The 27,183-nt window shown below is 45.5% G+C and overlaps 1 protein-coding gene across 1 annotated transcript in view; it reads right to left on the bottom strand.

Annotated features, from left to right (window-relative positions):
• Positions 1–3,095: 3,095 nt before the first annotated feature.
• CMKLR1 (chemerin chemokine-like receptor 1) overlaps positions 3,096–27,183 on the bottom strand; it is a 62,895-nt gene continuing 38,807 nt past the window's right edge. The window contains exon 3 of the mRNA XM_030218269.1: positions 3,096–4,769. Coding sequence (XP_030074129.1) covers positions 3,705–4,769 — 1,065 coding nt within the window. The 3' untranslated portion in view covers positions 3,096–3,704. The remainder of the gene's footprint in view (positions 4,770–27,183) is intronic.

The following is a 27,183-nucleotide window of genomic DNA, read 5'->3' as shown; positions in this document are numbered from 1 at the left end:
GGTAAGGGCTGACACGTTACGTGCTCAGTAACCGCCCAGCGCGTGCCAACTGCCGATTACTGCCGGGAACGCCCCTGTGGTAGAAAATTATTTTCTATTGTATGTTTTTGACATGGACAAAACTCAGAATTTCTGTCAGGTGTACACATTAGCTGGGTGGTAATGCCGATTTGACACATGCTGCACACGCATAGGCCAGTGGTGTAGGTACGTGGGACCACGGGGGCCGGGGGCCCACGTAGATTTGGCCCTGGACCCCCCCTGCCAACGACCTTCTCGACCCACCCTCCCACCGCCAACCCGCCGTCGCTTACCTTTGCTGGCGGTAGACCCCAACCCCCGCCAGCCGAGGTCCTCTTCTTCCGGCGCAAGGCTTCCTTCTGTTTCTGAGTCTGACAGACTCAGAAACAGAAGGAAGCCTTGCGCCGGAAGAAGAGGACCTCGGCTGGCGGGGGTTGGGGTCCCCCGCCAGCAAAGGTAGGTGATGGCGGTGGCGAGGAAGGGTTAGTGGTAGGAGGGGGGTCGAGAGGGTTGTCGGCAGGGGGGGGGTCAAAGTTGTTGTTGGTGGCGGCGGCGGGGGGGGGTTGGCAATGGCGAGGGGGGGCGAGGGGAGGGGGCGTGGGGCGGCACCAGGGTGGGGTTAAAATGTGCCCCCTCACCTCGGACTCTGGACCCCCCTTCCACCGAAGTCTGGCTATGCCCCTGGCGTAGGCCCTTACCAACCTTTGTAAAAGGGCCCCTTAAACAATTGAAAACAATTAGAAGTGGGTATCCTAGATCAAAGAGCACTAGCCACGTTTGCCAAGAAAGGTATAGAATGATCTAATGGTGCTTTAATTAATGGCAAAACAATGTCTAAATAAACACACAAATGTAGATTGTGGAATGCCAACTTCCATATGATCCTACTGGCCCTTACAGGTATAAATGATTGTGTTTTCTCCGTTTAGATTTTCAATAAGTATCTCTACGTCATCTACAATAATACCAGAATTATACATAGCAATTCTGATTTCTACTTTCTACTAAAATGAAGCTGCACATTCACACCATCTAAATATGATTCATATATGTGTAATTTACAAACCACACAGGAAGCCCTGCATCATCAGCTTGGAAGTTCAGAGAGCAAACAGTTTAAATCAATTCATCTCAAATTTGAGACTAAGCTTCAGAGTATACTAAGTTTGTTACATTTGTACCCTGCACTTTCCCACTCATGGCAGGCTCAATGCGGTGGGCAATGGAGGGTTAAGTAACTTGCCCAGAGTCACAAGGAGCTGCCTGTGCCGGGAATTGAACTGAGTTCCTCAGGACCAAAGTCCACCACCCTAACCACTAGGCCACTCCTCCACTAGCAAAATTCCATGTAGAAGTCAGCCCTTGCAGATCACCAATGTGGCCGCGCAGGCTTCTACATGGAATGTTGCTAGTGGAATAGCAACATTCCATGTAGAATCTCCAATAGTAGCAACATTCCATGTAGAATCTCCAATAGTATCTATTTTATTTTTGTTACATTTGTACCCCGCGCTTTCCCACTCATGGCAGGCTCAATGCAGCTTACATGGGGCAACAGAGGGTTAAGTGACTTGTCCAGAGTCACAAGGAGCTGCCTGTGCCGGGAATTGAACTCAGTTCCTCAGGAACCAAAGTCCACCACCCTAACCACTAGGCCACTCATTTGAATATCAGCTTTGCCATGGACACTTTACAGATATTTGGATACTAATATCATCTCCTCGTGTCTTAATTTACCCAATTATAAAAACAGCATTGTGATTTATAAGAATGAAAACTATTTTTGTGTTCCTCTTTGTGTATAAGATATTACAGAAATGGTGGATTCTGCTTTTTATACCATTTAACATTCTTTATTAATATAAAATCCATAAACAGCAGTCCTATATATCAATTTATTTAATAGCACATCTTGTTCCACAGTTGTTTTCAATAATCTTTCATCAAATGTAGTAATCATGTCAATAATTCAATAATTTCAATTTGGTGCAATCACAGAACAGTTTTACGGTTAATCCCTGTCCCCAATAATGTAGGCAATTTATTACACATTCAGTAAGCAGTTTAAATTACAGCGAGGCACACAACTGTGTTGACCGTATAAGGCGAGACGGCCCAGGGTGATACAGAGGGATATGGAGCCACGGTCAGAGACTCATTGTGGGGGCTTCATTTGCATAGGTCAGCAGGGGCTGAAAGGCGGGGCCATATGCAAAATACGCAGTTGCTCAGTGGTAGGGATTAGAGAATGACACAGGGACAAAATTTGTCCCCATCCACGTGGGTTCTATCTCCGTCCCCGCCCCGTCCCCGCAGGCCCTGTCTCCATCCCCACCCCGTCCCCACAGGTTCTGCCCCTGTCCCCATGGGCTCTGACCTTATCTGCAGAAGCCTCGAACAATTATGATTTTATATTTAAATTTTTTTCTTAAAGTATAAAAAGGAACAATATGCTGTGCAACTATTGTGTATAAATTACAAATAGAAAACAATAACAACAGCGATCAGCTATAATAACCCTCCTCACCACCACCCTCTACCCTTCCAACCCCAACAACAGCTGATTTCTACTACCCCAAGGAATCCTAATCCACCCTGTTAAAATGTCCAGGGGTACAAAATACAACCCGTTCTGTATGCCCTAAAGGGAAGAAATATGCCCTATGAAGCACTGTTATGATTTTTTAATCTGTGGATAAATAAGAAGTCATCAGCAGTCTCAGGATTCAGTCTAGCTCTCCTGTCTTCCACAGTTCTTCCTGCAATAGAAGGTGTCTTCTTAGAAGATGTACTGGTAGCAGGATGTACAAATTTTGCTAGTTGTGGCCAGCAAGTTTTCTTGCTTTTCCAAAAACTCAAAATATCATTGTCTGCACCACTCAAACATAAATAACAGTCCAGTTCATTAACAGACTTCAAAGTAGAAAATGACATGTTGACAAAGTTTATCCCCGTCCCTATAGGCTCTGTCCCCATCCCCGCCCACGCCCCATCTCCGCAAGCTCTGTCCCTGTCCCCATCCCCGTGTCATTCTCTAGTAGGGATGGCCTTGCATGTATATTTATTTATTTAACACCTTTATACCCCACATTTTCCCACTAGTTGCAGGCTCAATGTGGCTTACACAATACCGTAGGGCAGGCTACAGTTCATTAGGATACAATTAAACAATGTAATAATAGGGATAGTAAACATATAGGTATCATATTAAACAACAAAGTTAATAAAAGATAATAGAAGTTCGTTCGATAAGGCCCATGAATTTTGATGCAACCAAAAGAAGTGGGTTAAGTTACGTCTGGAGGGTAAGCCTTCTTGAACATGGTGGTCTTTAGTAGTTTTCTGAAGTTTAGATAGTTCTGAGTTGACTTTAAAGATTTGGGTAGTGCATTCCATAGCTGTGTGCCTATGAAAGAGAAGCTGGATGCGTACTTGAGGCCGTTGCAATCTGGATAATGCAAGTTCAGATAGGATCGAGAAAAATTGGAACTGTTTCTGGGAGGTAGATCTATTCGATTTAGCATGCATCCGGGGACTTCTCCAAAAATTCTCCTATATATGGTATATGTGGCCTTTGGTATAGTCTATCCTCAGTTTCTGCACATTTCTTGACTAAAAGTAGTTGCATGTGTTCTTTTCTGGATAAGGATGATTATGGCTTCATTCATATTGCTTTGTATATCTTACAGCGCAATACTTTCCTTTTCGGTTACTGAAGAAGCCTTGGAAAAGCTCCGGTGGCTAACCCGTGAATGGACAGTGTCATCGCTTAATGCATTTGCAAGCCTGGACAGGATACTCGTCTTAAATTGCTTAAAATCTTGACCCATGAAGACGTAAAGGAGAGGGTTCATGCAGCTGTTGGCAGTGGCAAGTGCAGTTGCGATGGGCAAGCCGAACTTAAATACAGAAGAATGAAATGACGAATGCTTGATTTCCAAGATGGACAATACATGATAAGGACACCAACATACAAAGAAGGCTACAATGATGCACAAAATAATTTTCAATGGTTTTTTGGATTTGGCTAGCCTGTTTCTTTTAAGTTTAAATATGAGAATGAGATAACTGCCTGCAATGATTATAAAACAAATGAGAAACCCAATGACAAAGCGCGCTATGGTTATGCTTCCGTGTCTTGTCTCTCCAATATCATTATTGCTGATACTTAAGGAGTAGTTATTGAAGCAGGAAATTACACCATCTTTGGTTACAGTGTCCCGAAAAAACAGAGCGGGTAAACTCATGAGTGAGGCAAGAACCCAGGCAGCAATGCAGATAAAACAGGCTAATTTAGTGGTCCGATGGTTTTGTGACCAGACTGGGTAAATAACTGAAATGCAACGATCGAGGCTAATGATAGTCAACAGAAACACACTGGTATACATGTTCAAAATCAGAATGAAAGAGGACAGCTTGCACATGACTTTCCCAAAAATCCAATGGAAATTCATAGCGGTGTATACAATAGTCACTGGTAGGGAGGATGTGAATAGAAAGTCGGCGATGGCCAGCTGTAAGAGATAAATGGTATGCACCGACTTTTTCATCCTGAGACCTATGACAGCAATAACAATGCCATTCCCCAGTACCCCCAGGACACAGGTGATACTGTAGATGACAACTGAGAAGATCCGGACAAAAAATTCTACTTCATTTTTGGGACCTGCTGGCTTTTTGATAACTTCTGGAAGACTGTAATCGTAATCCCCAGAGTAACTATAAGAGAAAGTGTTTGTCTCCATCATCTGAAAATATAAGAATATCAATTAGGATATAACTTCAGTTCTGAGTCTGAATATGAATGTTCATGCTATGACATTTGTCTACAGTACATCATATATTAGGATAAGGCTAACACCTGTGGTATGATTAGATCTTATAATGATAACAGATTATGGAAAATACAAGACAATACAATTTTTGTTCTACATAAACGCAAACCTTAGAGAATCCAGTATATAATCAACCAAACACCAAGGCCTATTTATTAAAGAAAGTTAACACTGATACAGGCGTTAATGTAGTAAACACTTGCATTACTGTTTACCCTGATATTAATGCATTTGTATTAGTCTGGTTGTGAGTCCTTGGGCCCTGGCCGAGGCCTAGTATAGGGTTAGGCCAAGGCCGAGGGTGGACCGAGCAGGTACTACACACTACCCCAGCTACCAAGCCCTGTACACACATGCAGCAACCAACTTGCACCTCCAGAAAAGGGAAGATAGGGCAATCAGGCGGGCCTCACGGCCTAACTGGAACCGACTCATACTTAGGGAGGGGAGAAAGAGACTAAATGAGGGGTCCCCCACGAGGACTGGAGCACCAGCAACACCCTCAGTGCTGCTGGTAATCATGGAGAAAGGAAGCATACACAGAAACACGTCAAGCCGTAGCCCACCACACACAAAGAAGGTGAGAGACTGTAATATAAGATACTGTAGGCAGAGACCCTCAGCAGACAGGGAAGGGAAAAATCCGCAGAATGGAGTGCGGAGCCTAACACACACACCCAGCACAGAAAGGGACAGTGCTCTGCAATACAGGAGGTAGTACAGCAAAGAAAGGACTGAAACAGTCACAAAGGGAAGACTGCAGTAAACAGACACCTGCCAGAAGCAGAGAAGCTCTGCAGACAAAGGGTTAAACCAAGCTCAGCACACACACAGCAACCAGAGGCAGGGAAGACTGCAGACAAGGGGGGGGGGGGATTCAATGAAAGAGCAAACAAACAACCTCCAGGGAGAGAAACAAAAGGGTCCTGAGTCTGCTACGAGGGCAGGACCTGCCAAGCAGAAAACAAACATGGCACAAAGGGAACTCCGAAGGAAGGGGAAGTAAAACAAACAAACTGAAAAAGAACGAGGTAGGAACTCACCACACAGCCCCACAGCCAAACAGAGAAACCCAGGTGTAGTGAGAGAGGTAATCAGACACACGCAGGCAGCAGCCTGCAGACAGAGACAGAGCAACAGAAACTGCAGGCAAGGGAAGGAGTAATAACTCCATGCAAGCACAGAGCTAATAGCTCAGACCGAGCAAAGGTAAGGCTTCAGAAGAATTGAAGTAACGCCAAAGCAGGGGTTGTAGGGATAGGTGAGCTTAAGTAGATCAGACTGACATCAGCTCAGACTCTGACAGACCAATCGGGAGCGGTTCCAAGCATTCCCCTGTCTGACTAGCAGAATTCTAACAGAATCATAACAGTTTGTATGATTCCTTTCCTACACCCCTTCCCGTGCACTCCGCTCCATGGATAAATCCTTCTTATCTGTTCCCTTCTGCACTACTGCCAACTCCAGACTTCGCGCCTTCTGTCTCGCTGCACCCTATGCCTGGAATAAACTTCCTGAGCCCCTACGTCTTGCCCCATCCTTGGCCACCTTTAAATCTAGACTGAAAGCCCACCTCTTTAACATTGCTTTTGACTGGTAACCACTCGCCTCCACCTACCCTCCTCTCTTCCTTCCCGTTCACATTAATTGATTTGATTTGCTTACTTTATTTATTTTTTGTCTATTAGATTGTAAGCTCTTTGAGCAGGGACTGTCTATCTTCTATGTTTGTGCAGCGCTGCGTATGCCTTGTAGCGCTATAGAAATGCTAAATAGTAGTAGTAGTCTCTTGTAACCAGAGCTAATATTGTGATGTCATAATGCCTCAGTCCACCAATAAGAGCCAACCTCATCAGTAATGTCACAATGGCTTGATTGTCCTATACTTGGCTCACTTTTATTACATAGCTCTTTGAGCAGGGACTGTTTTTCTTCTATGTTTGTGCAGCGGTGCGTACGCCTTGTAGCGCTATAGAAATGCTAAATAGTAGTAGTAGTAGTAATACACAGATTTTGACATTAATATGAACTAAAGATATAAATGAACAAACAAAACTTTTAGCAGGAAATAAAGGGGAAAGAGTATGCATGCCTCTTTAAGGGCTGGGGAAGGGGATGAATACAGTAGTCTCCGAATCTAGGGCAAGCTAGCTAGCATTGTCTGCAGAGCAAGATTGAGTGGCTACAGGTTCAGCTAGCTTAGTGGCCCTGAGAAACAAATGGGAGGAGGCAGAGTTCCCTGGTGCACTAGAAAAGATTGCCTTGTCAAAAAGGGGGAGGAAGGAGTCCACACCCTATGATCCTTGAAAAGGAACCTAAGTGAAAGGCCAGGGAAAGGCAGTCAAACTGACCCAATGCCACAGGCTGCTGACAGTGACTTGAGGGGTGTTTCCTGGTATTATCTTGTGGTTTTGATAACGCTGAGGGTGGAGAATAGTATGGTGAAGTTGCTGAATGTTTGGCAGTGGCGTTCCTAGGGGGGCTGGCACCCGGGGCGGATCGCTGATGCGCCCCGCCTCCCCAGGTGCAGCGCCCCCCCCCCCCCCCCCGATGCAGCGCGGACCCCCCCTCGGCGAAAGGACACCCCCGCGAAGGAACCCCCCCATCGGGTGCACGCCTCCGGGGGGGGGAGGGTGCTGCGCGCACCTGTCCTCCGTTGTTCCATGCTTCTTCTCTGCCCCAAAACAGGTTACTTCCTGTTCCGGGGCAGAGAAGAAGCATGGAACAACAGAGGACTGGTGTGCGCGGCACCCCCCCGGTGGCATGCACCCGTGGCGGACCGCACCCACCGCACCCCCCTAGGAACGCCACTGATGTTTGGTACTATCCAGGGATGGATGGCCATTAAAGGCTGAGCTGATCTTAATGGTTAAGGATACAGAGCCAGCCTTGTTGCTTTAAAAGATGTTGAAAAGAAGCCATTTTCAAAAGGGTTGTGAAAGCCCTAATTGCCAGTCCCTGTTGAGGGTTGGGGAGCAAATCTGCATGCTCAGACTGAGGAAAGGTTAACTAATTTGCATATTCTCTTGCTGCTGGAAAAACTGTCTACATTGCTGTTACGTTTCCAGAATAAAATTACTAAGAATTTGAAATTGAAAAAGAGAAATGTTGTAGACTGTTTTAATTGCAACAGAGTATTCCTAGGATGCATTTTTGGAGTTTCTGAGAAAATTCACCCTGAGTTTACAGGGACCTAAAAGGAGAGACCTTGTCAGTTTTAAGGGTTGTGGCTAGAGAATCCTTCTTTTCAGTAGTATGGTATGTTTATATGGCTGTTTGCTGATTCTGGTGAAGCTTCTGCTAGCACAAAGCCATTTCTAAAATATATTATAGGCAGGAGCATCCTAAGCTAGAAACATGCCCTGTGGAACAAGTAAGGGCAAGGTGCAATTTTGGCACTCTCTTGTCCCTAGCTCATCATAGTCTTGCCTGCAGGAATGTATGTGTATTTACTGGCACATACAGTAGAAGCAGCCATTTTAGATATCTATATGGTGAAAAAATGAATGACATAATCCTGGAGGTTTTCATGTGGAGGTGACAGCACCTCCACGTGGAAGTGGTGATGTCACAACATACACACGTAAGTGGCACAACTTCCGTGTGGACCTAGCCCATTTCACAAATCTATATGTGCAGGTGCTGCCAATTTAGTGAGGCCACAATTTTAACTTTTTCATTTTGGAAGTGGAAATAAACAATGGGAGATTAAGAAGAATGACTCTCTTAATCCCTCTTGTAAAACCCTGGCCAAAATGAGACGCTCATTATTGGGCGTCTCTAGAGCACCTTAGTAAAAGACCCGCTGTTTGTTTCTCCTGTAAGAAGAATAATTATGAAAGTTAATTAAATACACAGCATATTTTAATGATGAAACATTTATTCATATTTTAAAAATTACACTCCGTTTTATTAGGGTAATGTCACATTTGGGTGTGCTTTAAAACATTTCCTGGATGGTAAAATGCTCCACCATACCATACATGGTTTTATCAAAGGTAAATCGTGCCAAACGAATCTCATTGAATTCTTTGACTGGGTGACCGGAGAATTGAATCATGGATGTGCTATAGACATAATCTACTTAGATTTCAGCAAAGTTTTTGACACGGTTCCCTACAGGAGGCTCTTGAATAAACTTGACAGGCTGAAGATAGGACCCGACGTGGTGAACTGGATTAGGAACTGGTTGACGGACAGACGCCAGAGGGTTGTGGTTAATGGAATTCGCTTGGATGAGGGAAAGGTGAGTAGTGGAGTGCCTCAGGGATCAGTGCTGGGGTCGATTCTGTTCAATATATTTGTGAGTGACATTGCCGAAGGGTTAGAAGGTAAAGTTTGCCTTTTTGAGGATGATACCAAGATTTGTTACAGAGTGTACACCCCGGAGGGAGTGGAAAACATGAAAAAGGATCAGCAGAACCTAGAAGAATGGTCTAAGATTTGGCAATTAAAGTTCAATGCAAAGTGATGCAGTTAGGGAGTAGAAATTCATGGGAGACGTATGTGTTAGGCGGTGAGAGTCTGATATGTACAGACGGGGAGAGAAATCTTGGGATGATAGTATCTGAGGATCTGAATGCAACGAAGCAGTGTGACAAGGCGGTGGCCGTAGCCAGAAGATTGCTAGGCTGTATAGAGAAAGGTGTGACCAGCAGAAGAAAGGAGTTGTGGATGGCCCTGTACAAGTCGTTGGTGAGGCCCCACCTGGAGTATTGTGTTCAGTTTTGGAGGTTGTATCTTGCTAAGGATGTAAAAAGAATTGAGGTGGTGCAAAGAAAAGCTACAAAAATGGTATGGGATTTGCGTTACAAGACATATGAGGAGAGACTTGCTGACCTGAACATGTATAACCTGGAGGAAAGAAACAGGGGTGATATGATAAGACATTCAAATATTTGAAAGGTATTAAACCGCAAATGAACCTTTTACGGAGATGGGAAGGCAGTAGAACTAGAGGACATGAAATGAGATTGAAGGGGGGCAGACTCAAGAAAAATGTCAGGAAGTATTTTTTCACGGAGAGAGTGGTGGATACCTGGAATGCCCTCCCGTGGCAGGTCGTGGAGATGAAAACGGTAACGGAATTCAAAAATGCGTGGGTTAATCATAAAGGAATCCTGTTCAGAAGGAATGGATCATCAGAAGCTTAGCAGAGATTGGGTGGCAGCACCGGTGGTGGGAAGCGGGGCTAGTGGTTGGGAGGCAGGGCTAGTGCTGGGCAGACTTCTACGGTCTGTGCCCTGAAAATGGCAGATACAAAATCAAGGTTAGGTATACACATAAAGTAGCACATATGAGTTTATCTTGTTGGGCAGACTGGATGGACCGTGCAGGTCTTTCTCTGCCGTCATCTACTATGTTACTATCCTGCTTATTTTCGAAGGAGAAAGGTGGCCATCTTCTGACACAAATCAGGAGATGGGCGCCCTTCTCCTAAGGGCGGCCAAGTCGATATAATCAAAAGCCGATTTTGGCCGCTCTCAACTGCTTTCCGTCACAGGGCAAGCCAAAGTTCAAGGGAGCGTGTCGGCAGTGTACCGAAGGTGGGACGGGGGCGTGGTTAAGAGACGATAATGGAAAAAAGAAGGGCGGCCCTGACGAGCATTTGGCCGACTTTACTTGGTCCATTTGTTTTCAGGACCAAGCCTCAAAAAGGTGTCTGAACTGACCAGATGACCACCGGAGGGAATCAGGGATCACCTCCCCGTACTCCCACAGTAACATAGTAACATACATAGTAGATGACGGCAGAAAAAGACCTGCATGGTCCATCCAGTCTGCCCAGCAAGATAAACTCATATGTGCTACTTTTTGTGTATACCTTACCTTGATTTATACCTCTCCTTTTCAGGGCACAGACCGTGTAAGTCTGCCCAGCATTATCCCCGCCTCCCAACCACCAGCCCCGCTTCCCACCACCGGTTCTGGCACAGACCGTATAAGTCTGCCCAGCACTATCCCCGCCTCCCAACCACCAGTCCCGCCTCCCACCACCAGCTCTGGCACAGACCGTATAAGTCTGCCCAGCACTATCCCCGCCTCCTGCCACCAGCTCTGCCACCCAATCTCACCAACCCCCTCCCACCCTAAAAAAAAAATTAAAAACATTTTTTTGCCAGCCTCTATGCCAGCCTCAAATGTCATACCCAGCTCCATGACAGCAGTATGCAGGTCCCTGGAGCAGTTTTAGTGGATGCAGTGCACCAGTGGCGTAGGAAGGGGGGGGGGGGGGTGTGCCGAGGGGGGGGGGGGGTGCCGTGCTGCACCCGGGGGGGTGCGCAGCAGCGACCCGCCCCGGGTGTCAGCCGCCCACGCTACGGCACTGCAGTGCACTTCAGGTAGGCGGACCCAGGTCCATCCCCCCTACCTGTTACACGTGGTGGTAAATGGGAGCCCTCCAAGACCCATCCGAAACCCACTGTACCCACATGTAGGTGCCCCCTTTACCTATAAGGGCTAAGGTAGTGGTGTACAGTTGTGGGGAGTGGGTTTTGGGGGGGATTTGGGGGGCTCAGCATCCAAGGGAAGGGAGCTATGTACCTGGGATCAATTAATGAAGTCCACTGCAGTGCCCCCTAGGGTGCCCGGTTGGTGTCCTGGCATATGAGGGGGACCAGTGCACTACAAATGCTGGCTCCTCCCATGAGCAAATGGCCTGGATTTGGACAGTTTTGAGATGGCCGGCCTCGGTTTCCATTATCGGCGAAAACCAATGCCGGCCATCTCTGGGGTCGATCCAAATGTTGAGATTTGGCTGGCCCTGACCGTATTATCGAAACGAAAGATGGCCGCCCATCTTGTTTCGATAATATGGTCGGGGACACCTCTTTACGGTGCCATCCTTAGAGATGGGCGCCCCCGTTCGATTATGTCCCTACTACTACTACTACTTAACATTTCTAAAGCGCTACTAGGGTCACGCAGCGCTGTACAATTTTAACAAAGAAGGACAGTCCCTGCTCAAAGGAGCTTACAATCTAATGGACAAGTATGCAGTCAATCAATCAAATGGGGCAGTCTAGGTTTCCTGAGTAAAGGTAAATGGTTATGTGCCGAAAGCTACAGTGAAGAGGTGGGCTTTGAGTAGGGATTTGAAGATGGGGAGGGAGGGGGCTTGGCGTATGGGCTCGGGAAGTTTATTCCAAGCATAGGGTGAGGCGAGGCAGAAAGGGCGGAGCCTGGAGTTGGCGGTGGTGGAGAAGGCTACTGATAGGAGGGATTTGTCCTGTGAGCAGAGATTACGGGTAGGAACATACGGGGAGATGAGGGTAGAGAGGTAATGAGGGGCTGCCGATCGAGTGCATTTGTAGGTTAGTAGGAGAAGCTTAAACTGTATGCGGAATCTGATCGGGAGCCAGTGAAGTGACTTGAGGAGAAGGGTGGTGTGAGTATATCGGTCCATGCGGAATATAAGACGCACGGCAGAGTTCTGTATGGATTGAAGGGGGAATAGATGGTTAAATGGGAGGCCGCTCCACGACACACTGCATCCCCTCCACGATACATACAGTTGTAGCTTGTAGCTTGCAGAGAATTTTAAAAGGGAGCTACTTTTCATTGACACTTTAATTGTTTACTATTATCTAAAGAGGACACATGGAGCCAAAGAATCATTGTGGGGCTTTGTGACAAGGTAGAGTAATAAGGGGAGGGATTTGAGGAACCAGATTAGAATAGATAACATTCTCCTGCCAAGCACAGGCAGAGGGACGGCGGCTCCATTAGGCTTGCAGGTGTGCGCCACCATAAGGATACAGGCTCAAATTTGATACCTTGCATTCATTCATTTGCATGTATTGGAAACTAGGTATAGTGGAGCACTACAGCACACAGCAAAACTGACGGAGACTTAAAAATGTAAATGAAATTCACATTTCAAACACCTTCCATAACCATCACTCTCCAGAGCATGCAAAATCTATGATTCACTAGGTTTATACCTTGTAAACATTCTACAGGGAGACAGATAGCAATTTTACAAAAACAAACTGTGATGTGTATCAGTGAAGCAGGATATTAAGTAACCGCATAGGAGTGTTAAGTTCTGCTCTACTTAGTGATTAGATTGAGATTGGAAAGCCTAATTAAAGAGAGACTCTGTCTTTTATTGAAGTGCTAATGGCCATGGGATGCATGCTACCTCCTGAAGGCACACTACCAAACTCAGAAATTACCATCTGAATTGTAAAAGCATTTGTACACACTGACATTACAAAAAAATATAATAATCTTAGGACAGAATAATAGTGGCTTGTGTACAGTAAAAATAAACAGCATGTGACATGTATACGATATTGCTAGAATACTCCACAGTAAATGATGGTAGATAAAGACCAAAGTGGCCGGTTCTTCCTGCCCAATATAGATTTGTCCTTTTGGAATATGTGCAGATAAAATTTCAAAAATGCGACCCAACCCTGCTCTCCTCTTGCTCGTGCATTCATCTGACCTCTTAACTTTCTTCTCAGTTCCAAATGTGCCCAAAATTCATCACCGTGTTAGCTTCCCTGTGAGTTTTGGAGCCCTGATGCACTCCATATGGAGACTGGAGGGTCGCCAATTTAACGTCGATTTTTAAACAGGGTTCCAGGGATGATGCAGGAAATTACAGACCGGTAAGGTTCAAAGAAGTGTGACCAAAATGATAAAGGGGATGGAACTCCTCCGGTATGAGGAAAAGCTAAAGAGGTTAGGTCTCTTCAGCATGGAAAAGAGATGGCTGAGGGGGGGGGGGGGGGGGGGGATATAATTCAGGTCTATAAAATCCTGAGTGGAGTAGAATGGGTGAAAGTGAATCAATTTTTCACTCTTTCAAAAAGTACAAAGACCAGGGGACGCTTGATGAAATTACATGGAAACAGGGGCATAGCCATGGGTGGGCCTGGGTGGGCCTAGGCCCACCCACTTTGGGCTCAGGCTCACCCAGCAACAGTGCACCTAGACGCCCAAGCTGCCGGCGCACCGCAAGTTTTGTTACCTCCCTGCTCCCTCCTTCCTCCCCTGTCATCCCCGTCCGGACTCCAGCAGCAGTGGCGCCATCTGCTATGAGTGCTTCCTCTGCGCTGGCCCTGCCTCTTCAGAAAGAGTATCGGAGGTGAGGCCAGCCGGAAGGAAGCAGTCGTCGTATAGCAGTGTGCTGCTGATGGATGCGGCGCCATTGCAGACGTGCAGAAGAGGCTGGCTGGCGAGAGAAGGGGAAAAGGTGCGTGCAGCATGGCGGGGGCAGGCAGGGGGAAAAGGTGCAGCATGGCGGGGGCGGCGGGGAGAGGGGAAAAAGGTGCAGCATGGCGCTGTACAGCCGGTCTGCTTTTTTTGGACGGGGGTTGAGGGGGCAGTTGATCTCAAACATAATAAGGGAATGGTCCTTGAATGGCAGTGGGTCAATGGCTGTGGGGCAAGAAAGAATAGCAGTGAAAGATGCTAGATGGGGGACAGCTGCTGCAGGGGGAGAGGGAAGACAGGGGAAAGATGCTGCATGGGGGGGAGGGAAGACGGGAGAAAGATAATGCACACGGAGAGGGAAGACGGGACAGATGCTGCATGGGGGGAGGGAAGACGGGAGAAAGATAATGCACACGGAGAGGGAAGACGGGACAGATGCTGCATGGGGGAGAGGGAAGACAGGAGAAAGATAATGCACACGGAGCGGGAAGACGGGACAGATGCTGCATGGAGGGAGGAAACATGGGGGAAAGATGCTGCACAGAGGAGGGAAGACAGGGAAAGATGCTGCATGGAGGGAGGGAACATGGGGATAAATGCTGCATGGAGGGGAGGGAGCATGGGAAAAGGATGCTGCATGGGGGAAGAAGGGAGAGATGCAGCAAAGGGGTGGAGGGGCGAGAAAGGGAGAAATCTTGCATATGAGGTGAAGGGGAGGGAGACAGGCTGCATAGAGAGGTGTTAGGTGGCAAGAGAGGGAGAAATGTTGGACATAGGGGTGGAGGGAAGGGAGAAATGTTGGACATGATGGTAGAGGGGAAGAAGTGAGAGGCTGCATAGGAAGGGGAGAGAGATGTTGGAACCAGAACACAAGGGAGAGGGCTAGAGAGATTGTGGACAGTGGGAATGAGAGGGGGAGATGGACATGGGGGTGGATGAGAGAGAGGGAGAGGTACACAGGAGGTGGTGAGGGGGAAAAGAGGGAAAATGCTGGACCATGGGGGAGAGGGCAGGAGGGAAGAGAAAGAGGACAGGAAAATGTCAGGCTATAAGGGTGGGGGGGGGGGAGAAGAGGGATCAGATGCTGGCTAGAAGGGTGGAGGGAGGAAGATGATGGGAATGGTGGAACCTTGTGGGAGAGGCCAGGAGGGGGAGGAGGGAGTGGCAAGGAAATAAATGAGGATAGTGATTACAGAGGGTAGAAATATGGTAATGGGGAGTAGATTAAAGATGAAAGAGAATGTAGGGCTGGGGAAGGAGTGAGATGGGGAATGGGAGATCTAATGGATGAAAGAAGAAGATGGAAATTTGACAGGTAGTTGAAAAGTAAAAAGGAGGAGAAGGGTGTGAGAGAGACAGAAAAAAGCTAAAAAGGAATGATCAATATGTCAGAGGCAGGAGTAGTGAGGGAGCAGACAAGAGAGAGGAGAAAAGACAAATGGGACAGCAGCCGCTTGAAGAAGAATTAGCAGAAAAGAGAAATTGGAACCAGCAAGATGGAAAAATAGGATAACAAAGATAGAAACAAAGCATTTTGTTTTGAATGTTTTAAATGGAATATGTTAGCTTTTGGAAACGTGCATAGCAAATGTCTTGTATTGTGTTCTTTAGAAAAGGAAATGCATTTCTGTTTTATATCTCTAGTGTTGCAGTAATGCTAAGTTTAACTTCTTGGGGTTCCCATTCATTTTTGACTAAATATTCTTATTTCTAATTTGTGATCCTTTGTTCTGTATTTGGTGAGGGTCTGTTGGTGTGATAGTAATGGCAGGTGAGAAATTGGAGGGGAGATAAAGAGAAGAGGGAATCAAGGAGGAGGGGCTCTCTTTTATTTTCTGACCTGGGCCCAAGCAGGTCAAACACCAGTCCTGACCCTTGCTGTATAACTGGTGAGGATCCCCAAGCATCCACAGCTAAGAATTTCCTCCAAAGATGGCCAGAACTCCCTTCTACCAAGCTCCGCAGTTGGCAGCAGCATCCTTGAACCATTGACAACTAAGCATGTTTGGGGTGCTGGCATCAGTAAGAACTGCAGCATTCAGTGAATCACAGCATTGGTTATAGTCGGTTGATACCACGGACCCTGAGGCAGTCATCGAAATTCGGGCCGAAGTCAGGCCATGGATGGTGTGAGACATAACCACAAAGCTGTTGAGATAAGTGCAACTTAGAACCGTTAAGATTTAAATCATTAGGTTCAAGTGTGAAATTGCAATTCAAGAGGTTTTTAGCCCATGATGAATAAAAGGGGGCTCCCTTAAGTTGGTGTTCCAACGAAGGAGTTCTCCTTGGCATTTGAGGCTTTTTCCTCGTTCAAAACATTGCATCACGCACAACTAATATTTGGATATCTTAGTACATTTTATCAGTGGCATAGGGTGATTGCTGCTGCCTGCCAAGCTTGGTAAAAGAGAGTTCTGGCCATCTTCAGAGAAAGTCTTCAGCTGACATTAGCTAAAGTATTTATATTTTGGGGTGGGGGTAGGGCGAGGCAGAAAAACTTTTGTGCCCACCCACTTTGGGCTCAGGCCCACCCAAAATTGACTGTCTGGCTACGCCACTGCATGGAAATGCTTTTAAAACAAATAGGAGGAAATATTTTTTCACTCAAACAATAGTTAAGCTCTGGAACTCGCTGCTGGAGGATGTGGTAACAGCAGTTAGCATATCTGGGCTTAACAAAGGTTTGGACAAGTTCCTGGAGGAAAGGTCCATAGTCTATTATTGAGATGGACACGGGGGAAGTCACTGCTTGCCCCAGGATTGGTAGCATGGAATGTTGCTACTAATTGGGTTTCCGCCAGGTACTTGTGACCTGGATTGGCCACTGCTGGAAAGAGGATTCTGGGCTAGACAGACCATTGGTCTGACCCAATATGACTATTCTTATGTTCTTATGTCCACTTCTTAGGGTTCTAACCACTGTGCCAGGCAGTTACTTCTGTGCTTTTGGGAGCGCAAATGCATTTATACATCTACTATTTCGGGTTCTAACCACTGTTCCTGGTCAGTTACCCCTGTGCTCTTTGGAACCCTGATGCATTTATACATCTGCTGTTTCAGGTTCTAACCACTGTGCCTGGCAGTTCCCCCTGTGCTTTTGGGAGTGCAGATGAATTTGTAGATCTTGGATCCAATATTGAGCCCACAGCAGTAAGTGGCTCACAGCCGAAGGCCAAATTAACCCCGGATATTCAATAATTGGTCTCCAATATAAGAAAATTTTGGATGGTTTACAAGCAATAAGACCTGGAATAGTTTTCCCCAGGGACATTAGAACAGCTCCTTCTCATGCTACCTTTAGACATCAGCTCAAAATTTTACTTCATTTGATACGTTTTTGAGTGTTTAAGATAGATTTTTCTTAGTTTTCAATGTCAAGAATATAACGTGTTGTTCCGATTATTTCTTTTATTTTTATTCTCCTGAAAATGGTTGGTTGTCTTGGGTCTTTATGATCCACTTTGAACCCTGGTGGGATATAAGTACGTGGACTGGATTGGCTAAATTATTCACTTTGCATGGTGCCGCTTTCACACTGTGGGATTCTTACTGGCTCACTTCTGATTTGGCTACGTCCGTTCAAAAATTGCCATCTCACAGTATAACTTCAAAATCGTAAAGTGTGAGTGCTGTTATTTAAGGAGGAAAGACTTCAGAATCTCTGTATTCACCGTATATACTTGTGAATTACAGACTGTCAACGATCTCTAGCATAGCTTTACTGTAGCGATCATGATACAGGTTCCTCATTAGTCAAAACCTCCGTTAACATCATCAATGTTGAAACAATGGTATAAATATAACTCAAATACCAAATAAATGATAACACCTATCCGGGCTATGCGTGGACTGGAGGGTGTGCTTGACAGAAAGCTCCTGTTTCCCAAAACGCTTCATCGGGAGCTCCGCCCTCGAACGCCAGAAAAATGCCCTTCAGGGAGCTGATCGGACTTATTCCTTCTTGCCTTTACGATTTTGAAGTTGTACTCAGGGGCAAGTATCAGCAATTGGGTTAAATTCATCCCACAGTATAAAAATGCCCCGCAGAGTAATAATGCTCTACCACTTGGCTCTCTGGCTCCTCTAATGTTCACTTATGGAATCTTATGTTTTGTTAAATGTTTTCCGGCTCACAGATTACAGCTCGGTAGGAGAATGGAGATCTTGGAAGATAATAGACAAGAATTCAATGCTGGATGCTTGTTTAGTGGTTGCTGAATCTTTTCTTTTTTTCATTGGTTGACTGACATCACATCCGGCTAAATGGGGGAGGGACTCAGTGTTTTTGGATGGTTTCATGGCATAGAGTTCCCGATGTGACCTCTGCCAGTGTGTTGCCATTCTTTTGTATATAATTATTTGAAATAAGAAATGTTATGGAATATGTCATCATTTTTTGATGCATTACAGGAAGTTACAGAAAATGTTTACTTTGATTATGTATGTGATATTAAATTGTAATCCGCTTAGTTGTAGGTGGAATATACATTTTTAACCAACTTTTGTAAATCTCTGAAGACATATCTCTTCAACAAGGCCTACAAAGAAAACCCATAGCCTTACTAAATTATTTCACCAACCCAACCCAGTTAAGAAAGTCTACCTTCTATACTTACATACCTAACTCCTTTCTTTTTCCCCTTACTTAATCTTTGTACATCACTAATTGTATCTGATATCCTGGAATGACAATGCCATAACAGGACTCTGTAAGCCACGCTGAGCCTGCAAATAGGTGGGAAAATGCGGGATACAAATAAAATAAATAAAATAAATAAATATATTTTTTAAAACCCTGAAGAAGCATTTTGCCAAACATGCTTGTTGTTATGGAATGAGGGGGAATAATTTGCAAATGGCTGTAACTAAAGTTAGGCGTGAGTCCCAGGGATAAGTGCTGTTTTTTTTTTTGTACCCTGTGCTTTCCCACTCATGGCAGGCTCAATGGGGCTTAGGTACTTATTTGTACCTGGGGCAATGGAGGGTTAAGTGACTTGCCCAAAGTCACAAGGAGCTGCCTGTGCCTGAAGTGGGAATTGAACTCAGTTCCCCAGGACCAAAGTCCACCACCCTAACCATTAGGCCACTTCTCCACTGTTGCTGCTATTTGAGATTCTACATGGATCACCAATGTGGCCGCACAGGCTTCTGCTTCTGTGAATCTGACGTCCTGCACGTATGTGCAGGACGTCAGACTCACAGAAACAGAAGCCTGCGCAGCCTTCTACATGGAATGTTGCTAGTGGAATAGCAACATTCCATGTAGAATCTCCAATAGTAGCAACATTCCATGTTGTTGTTACATTTGTACCCCTGCGCTTTCCCACTCATGGCAGGCTCAATGCAGCTTACATGGGGCAATGGAGGGTTAAGTGACTTGCCCAGAGTCACAAGGAGCTGCCTGTGCCTGAAGTGGGAATCGAACTCAGTTCCTCAGTTCCCCAGGACCAAAGTCCACCACCCTAACCACTAGGCCACTCCTCCAATGTTGCTACTATTTGAGATTCTACATGGAATGTTCCAACATTCCATGTAGAAGTCGGCCCTTGCAGATCACCAATGTGGCCGCGCAGGCTTCTGCTTCTGTGAGTCTGAGACTCACAGAAACAGAAGCCTGCGTAGCCTTCTACATGGAATGTTGCTAGTGGAATAGCAACATTCCATGTAGAATCTCCAATAGTAGCAACATTCCATCTAGAATCTACAATAGTAGCAACATTCCATGTTGTTGTTACATTTGTACCCCTGCGCTTTCCCACTCATGGCAGGCTCAATGCAGCTTACATGGGGCAATGGAGGGTTAAGTGACTTGCCCAGAGTCACAAGGAGCTGCCTGTGCCTGAAGTGGGAATCGAACTCAGTTCCTCAGTTCCCCAGGACCAAAGTCCACCACCCTAACCACTAGGCCACTCCTCCAATGTTGCTACTATTTGAGATTCTACATGGAATGTTCCAACATTCCATGTAGAAGTCGGCCCTTGCAGATCACCAATGTGGCCGCGCAGGCTTCTGCTTCTGTGAGTCTGAGACTCACAGAAACAGAAGCCTGCGTAGCCTTCTACATGGAATGTTGCTAGTGGAATAGCAACATTCCATGTAGAATCTCCAATAGTAGCAACATTCCATCTAGAATCTACAATAGTAGCAACATTCCATGTTGTTGTTACATTTGTACCCCTGCGCTTTCCCACTCATGGCAGGCTCAATGCAGCTTACATGGGGCAATGGAGGGTTAAGTGACTTGCCCAGAGTCACAAGGAGCTGCCTGTGCCTGCAGTTGGAATCGAGCCCAGTTCCCCAGGACCAAAGTCCACCACTCTAACCACTAGGCCACTCCTCCACTCCACTACTATGCAGTAAACTGCACCTAACTTTAAGTGCCGTTTATAGAATAGCGCCGTTTATTGATGCTGATATTTTGGCGCCATATCTAGAATTCACCCCTAAATGGCCACCTTAGCATCTAACACAGAGGGATCCTTTTACTAAGCAGTTCTAACAATTAGTGCATGTTAGATGCTATGAAACTCATTTTATACCTCTGGGCTTCTTAGTATTTATTGCACACTAATTTGCTTGTGTGTGCTAAATCCATTAGCACATGTTAGTAAAAAGACTGGAAGCTATGCAAAGAAAAGCTACAAAAATAGTATGGGATTTCTGTTGCCGACATGAACATGTATACCTTGGAGGAAAGGAGAAACAGGGGTGACATGATACAGACGTTCAAATTTGAAAGGTATTAATCCGCAAACGAACCTTTTCCGGAGACGGGAAGGCGGTAGAACTAGAGGACATGAATTGAGGTTGAAGGGGGGCAGACTCGGGAGTAATGTCAGGAAGTATTTTTTCACGGAGAGGGTGGTGGATACATGAAATGCCCTCTTGAGGGAGGTGGTGGAGATGAAAACGGTAATGGAATTCAAACATGCGTGGGATAAACACAAAGGAATCCTGTTTAGAAGGAATGGATCCACGGAATCTTAGCGGAGATTGGGTGGCAAGACCGGTAATTGGGAAGCAAAACCAGTGCTGGGAAGACTTCTACGGTCTATGCCCTGATCGTGACCGAATAGATAGGGATGGGCTGGAGTGTAAATTTTAAGAAGCTTCGACATTAGCTTCAGAACTTTTAGTACAAGAACAGTGCTGGGCAGACTTCTATGGTCTGCGCCCTGAGAATGGCAAGAGCAAATCAAACTCAGGTATAAAGTATCACATACCATGTAAAATGAGTTTATCTTGTTGGGCAGACTGGATAGACCGTACAGGTCTTTATCTGTCGTCATTTACTATGTTACTCTTTGGGGTTCTACATGGAATACTGCTACTAACTGGGATTCTAGAATCTTGTAACTCTTTAGGATTCCAGAATCTTCAGAACTTTTAGTACAAGAACAGTGCTGGGCAGACTTCTATGGTCTGTGCCCTGAGAATGGCAAGGACAAATCAAACTCAGATATACATATAAAGTATCACATATCATGTAAAATGAGTTTATCTTGTTGGGCAGACTGGATGGACCGTACATCCAGTCTGCCCAAAAAGTGGCCTTATGTGGGTCTTTCTCATGGACTGGGGCCATTTTTAGCACAGCCAGAAAATGGCCAATTTTCCATTTTCTGAATTAATGACCACGCACTAATTTTGCGATTAGTTCATGCCATTCAAAAAAGATTAATGTGTGAGCCCTTACCGCCACCTATTTTGTAGGTGGTAAGGACTCACTCGGTCTTTATCTGCCATCATTTACTATGTTACTGTGTTACTATGACCCCAGAATGGGGTGGAGAATGGGCAATGACCTTGCCTTATAGTTAATGCAGAATTGGTGACCACACATTGACTGCTAATGCAGAAGATAACATCTGGATAGATGTATCTAACTGCATTGCGTTATTTGCCATTCACTTCACATGCAGTAAAGTCTTTTTCACTGTGTTAACCGAATGGCAAAATGTTGGGATCCCCAACAGTTCATGCAGAGGCTTTGCAGTCCCTGCTTGTTGATTTTGGTCGTTAACCCACCGTAACTGCAAAACCTCACTGACAGTACGACAAATGTTCATCTGTCACAGCAGTAGCTTCCATTGCCATAGGAGAAAGACAGTGTGCTTCAGCATTTATTTACTGATCTCTGGCAAAAGCCACAGGAACCTCAGAGCACAGAATTTATTACTGAATAGCTTCTTCACTGTAGAATAATGCATAACATGGAATAAGCAGGGGACAAATAAAATAAATTGAAGATTTTATTATAAGGATACTGTCTCTATACCCACTGTCTGATTTGTGGCAGGGGTTGTGACTACACAGGCTTGCGATCGGTACAAGAATAGAGACATTTTCACCTCTAAGTGTCTACATTCAATCTATTCCCAGGCTGTCTGAAATTACCATTGTCTGTTAGGGTGACCTCAATAGTTTGTGTCACAGAGAGATTCCAGAGAGTAAAAAAAAGAACTGAAGTATCTCCCAAGCAACAAAGTAAAACAAAACCAACAAAAAGAAGAAGTGGGTAGACCAATGTACTTCCAACACGTGGTATTTATTGGCAATAAATCAACCTTGTGCAACAACATCAATGATTCAATGTATCTGGAAAACTCAGAACATTATCCCATGGCTGGAAGAACATGGTCTACTTCAGTGACCAAAGTGTGAGTAAAAAAGAATCAAAGTATCTCCCAAGTAACAAAGTAAAACGAAACCAACAAAAAGGAGAAGGAGGTAGACCAATGTAGTTCCAACACACGGTATTTATTGACAATATTGACTCGTTGTTGTTGCACAAGGTTGATTTGTTGTCAATAAATACCGTGTGTTGGAGCTACATTGGTCTACCCCCTTCTTCCTTTTGTTGGTTTTGGTTTACAGAGAGATTCCCAATATCATTAAACCCAGATTCACACTTGGCTGTAACAGGTGGGAAATCTCAGCTGAGAGACCAAATACCAAGTGTAAAGCTCCCAGCCATGGAGGAGCGTGATAGGGCCACCACCGCCTGTGTCCTGCCCTGCTCGATCTCCGCCCTCTTACAGTCTGGAAGTTTTCTTTTTACCCTCCGTGTTCTGGGGTTTGGAATTCCACAGGGCCCTTTGCAATTCACTGGACCACAGGGAGAGCTATATTGTAATCCACAGTCCGGGCTATCTCGTTCAACCTCTTTGCTTTTACAGTCTGGAGGGTTTCCCTCTTAGTTGTCCCCTGCTTGGGACTAAGGCTCCTAGATGGGTGTGGGCCCCCCAGTGCTTCCCGGATTCCACCCCCACTTCCTCCTCTCAGTGCCAAACTCCCTCTGAAACAAACCCTCTCACTCCCTTCCCCTTTCCTACAGAAGGAAAGGAGAGTCTCTGTGCGCTCCCTTCTCTTTTCCTCTCAGGTTCCTTCCACTTTCCTGATTAGGGAGAGAGAGAGTCAGTGTTGCAGCACAAACCCCAATTTAAACAGTTCACTTTTATCACAGCACAAACCCCAATTTAAACAGTTCACTTTTCCGCTCCAACCTTTTCTCCCCCTGTCCACCTATTACCAGGCCAGGGGAATGTAAGGGTCCCACCCTTTCACTGTCAGCACCAACTCCTGACAACCTCCCACTTGACCTAGGTTGAAACATTCGTTCCTTAATCCCACCTCTGATGTAGCCACCTTTTTCCTCCCTGCATCAAGCTGGAGAACCAGGCTGCCATCTGCCCTCTTAACTCTCTACCTTTAGCTTTGGCAAGAGCTGAGATATCCATGGGTTCCTCTTCCAGGTTCTCCTCTCTCTCTTTCTCTCCAACGTCCCCTGATTGCTAATTCAAGGGTTTTTCTACCTTGCCCCCTCCCAGCTGCTCTTCATTCCCCTGATTGAAGTTATTCAGAGTCTCCTCCTTCCCCTTAGCCTTCTGGGACTGGTAGTGGGAATAATTCTTACTTGCTCTACTCGGTGTCTCCCTCAGGGCCAGCTGGGAATTGTAGTCCCTGGCACTACTTTGTATTTCTCTCAGGGGCTGCTGGGAATTGTAGTCTTTGCCTCTCACTATTTCCCCTGAGGAAGGTGACCAGCTGCTTTCCCTAACATGCTGGATCCTTGGGGACAGGAATCTACGGTGAACCCCCCCCCCCCCCCATGGGAGGACTCAGGCCACCCCGAAGGAACCCTTCTCTCCCCTTCCCTGGCCATTTCCCACTCCATGTCCTCATACTCTTCACACAAGTTAGCACAGAAAACCGGTGACACCAAGAGGTGATCCCTATGGGACAGGACCTATAAACCATTGGAAGGGAAGAGAAAAACACCCCCAGATTCTATATAGGTCATCCAAAGTTGGATGCTGGAATTTTCAGATCCGAACGCAACTCAATTGATCAATAGACAATAGCAAGCACCATTTAGGCACTTCATTGGTGCTAACTAGCACTTAATTGGAGTTGCACACAGATCTCATCTGCACGCTATTCTGTAACATGGCGTCTAACGTTTCTCGCATGCAAACCTAAAGGGAGTGTGGCCATGGGAAGGCATAGGCATGTCATGGGCATTCCCAAACATTAGGTGCCTTGCTATAGAATAATGTCCATCCACACCTAACATTGGGCACCAGACTTACCCCTGATAGAACCAGGTGTAAGTCTGGCACCCAAAGTTAGGCGCGACTTGCACGCTGTACTAGGCTGGGTGCCCTTTACAGAATATGGGCTTCATGTGGATCTTCCCGGCACCTAACTTTTGGCGCCATGTACAAAATCTGGCCCACAATGCTAATGCTAAGCCAATTTTGTAGATAAAGGGGGTGTGGGGGGGACTTTTCAATATTTTCTGTAGCAATAAATTGGCAAGAAAAGTGAAGATAAATTTAAAAATATAAAGAAATGAATTAATAAGAAAGCAAGGGAATCATTTTAGTAATGGCATTCTGAGAGGCAGGTACTTCACAGAAGTCAGCTCATAAGTGGGAAGAGCTGAGGTCCTTGAAGAAAACTACTACTACTTATCATTTCTATAGCGCTACAAGGCATACGCAGCGCTGTACACCAAACACAAAAGACAGTCCCTGCTCAAAGAGCTTACAATCTAGAAAGACAGATAAACAGACAGAACAATTAAGGGTAAGGGAATAAAGAGGTGAGGATAAAGGACAGGGCAAGTGAGTTAGGAGTCAAAAGCAGCGGTAAAGAGGTGGGTTTTGAGTCTGGACTTGAAAACGGCCACAGACGGGGCTAGTCCTATAGGCTCAGGAAGTCTATTCCAGGCGTGAGGTTCAGCGAGATAAAAGAAATGGAGTCTTGAATTAGCAGCAGAGGAGAAGGGGACAGATAAGAGAGATTTATCTACAGAACGGAGTATTCGAGGGGGGACGTAGGGAGAGACAAGAGTGGAGAGGCACTGGGGAGCGGCAGAGTGGATGCACATATAGGTCAATAGGAGATGTTTGAATTGAATTGAAGAAAACACAAGAAATTACCCACCATAACACTAAAAATGAAGCTCTGCCTGTTCTCTTGGGCTTCCGCAGCTAGTGTCACGATCATGACAGCTGTCCGAGTCATGTCATGTCCAGATAAATAGAACCAGTGTTTCAGCCATCATGCTGTGGCTTTCTTCAGGGTGTGCTGTGAAGGCTGCAGGGCTGTCTTTACATAGTGGGTTCTCAAACCTTGCTGGCTGTGGTTTGAGGTTTGAACGGAAACTTCCACACCTCAAATCCCAGCCAATCAGGTTTGAGAACCCACTATATAAAGACAACCCTGCAGGCTTCACTGCACACCGTGAAGAATGCCACATCATGAATGCTGAATCATCGGTTCCACTTACCTAGATGTGGCACAACCCGGACAACCACAGTGATCAGGATCTGCCTGATCTGAAGGTTATTACTATGATAAATACCCATAATGAAGATTAATTACCTATTTTGAAATCAATATTTTAATTTGTAAATGGACATTAGGCTGCCATAACAAATATTCCATTGAAGATTATCACTGAGACAATTGGCCTTCGATGTAAACAAAGTTGTATTATAGCCAAAGAGACTCACGGGGCTCATTTTCAAAAGAGAAAAGCATCCAAAAAGTGGCATAAATCTGCATTTGGATGTTTTTCTCACAAAAACGTCTAAATTGGTATTTTCAAAACCAATTTTTAGACGTTTTTCTATGAAGTCTGCCAGAAGTGCGTTCAAATCACAAGGGGGCGTGTCAGGGGCTTGTTAAAGGCGATATCTGGGCATTCCTAACACTTGGATATAACCGGCTAGCTGCCGATTTTCAGCCCCACTTTAGCGGTTATGTTTGGCCGTGTGAATACACGGGATATCTTTGGCCAGTTTGAACATAACTGGCTAAGTCTGAATATCAACTTAGCTAGTTATATCTAACTGGCAAAAATTAACTGGATATTCAGTGCCGGTCACCGGAAACGGCCTGGCTGACCACAGGAATTAGCCGGGCTGTATTTCAGCCCCTTAATGTTCACTGTGCTGAAACTGTATCATCCTGTGGGTTAGTAAAAAGGACCCTTATATTTTATTTATTTATTTTAGTTATTTATTAGGATTTATTCACCACCTTTTTGAAGGAATTCACTCAAGCCGGTGTACAGTAAGAATAAATCAAACATGAACAATAGACAATTACAGCAGTAAAAATATTCAAACAAAAATACAAAGTATGGCATAGTATAGTACTTACAATGTAAACACAATACGTAATAGAACATTTTAATTGACAGTGTAGGGTATAAGCAAAGATGGAACATATAGGGCCCTGTTTACTAAGGCGCGTTAGCATTTTTAACGTGCCTACAATTAGCGCGTGTGCTAACCGTGTAGGCGGCTATAGGGATATTGTAGGCGCATACACGGTTAATGCATGTACATGGTTAACGCGCGTTAAAAACGCTAATGTGCCTATAACACGGCTTAGTAAGATAGGTAAGAGAGTAAGAGGAGTTGGGTGGCGACGCTGGTAATTGGGAAGCAAAACCGGTGATGGGCAGACTTCTACGGTCTACGCCCTGATCATGACTGAATAGATATGGATGGGCTTGAGTGTAAATTTTAAGGGGCTTCGACATTAGCTCCAGAACTTTTAGTACAAGAACAGTGCTGGGCAGACTTCTACAGTCTGTGACCTGAGAATGGCAAGGACAAATCAAACTTGGGTGTACATATAA

This window comes from Microcaecilia unicolor, chromosome 11, assembly GCF_901765095.1.
Source record: "Microcaecilia unicolor chromosome 11, aMicUni1.1, whole genome shotgun sequence".
In the NCBI taxonomy this organism is placed as follows: Eukaryota; Metazoa; Chordata; class Amphibia; order Gymnophiona; family Siphonopidae; genus Microcaecilia; species Microcaecilia unicolor.
This window is presented reverse-complemented; position numbering and strand designations above follow the sequence as displayed.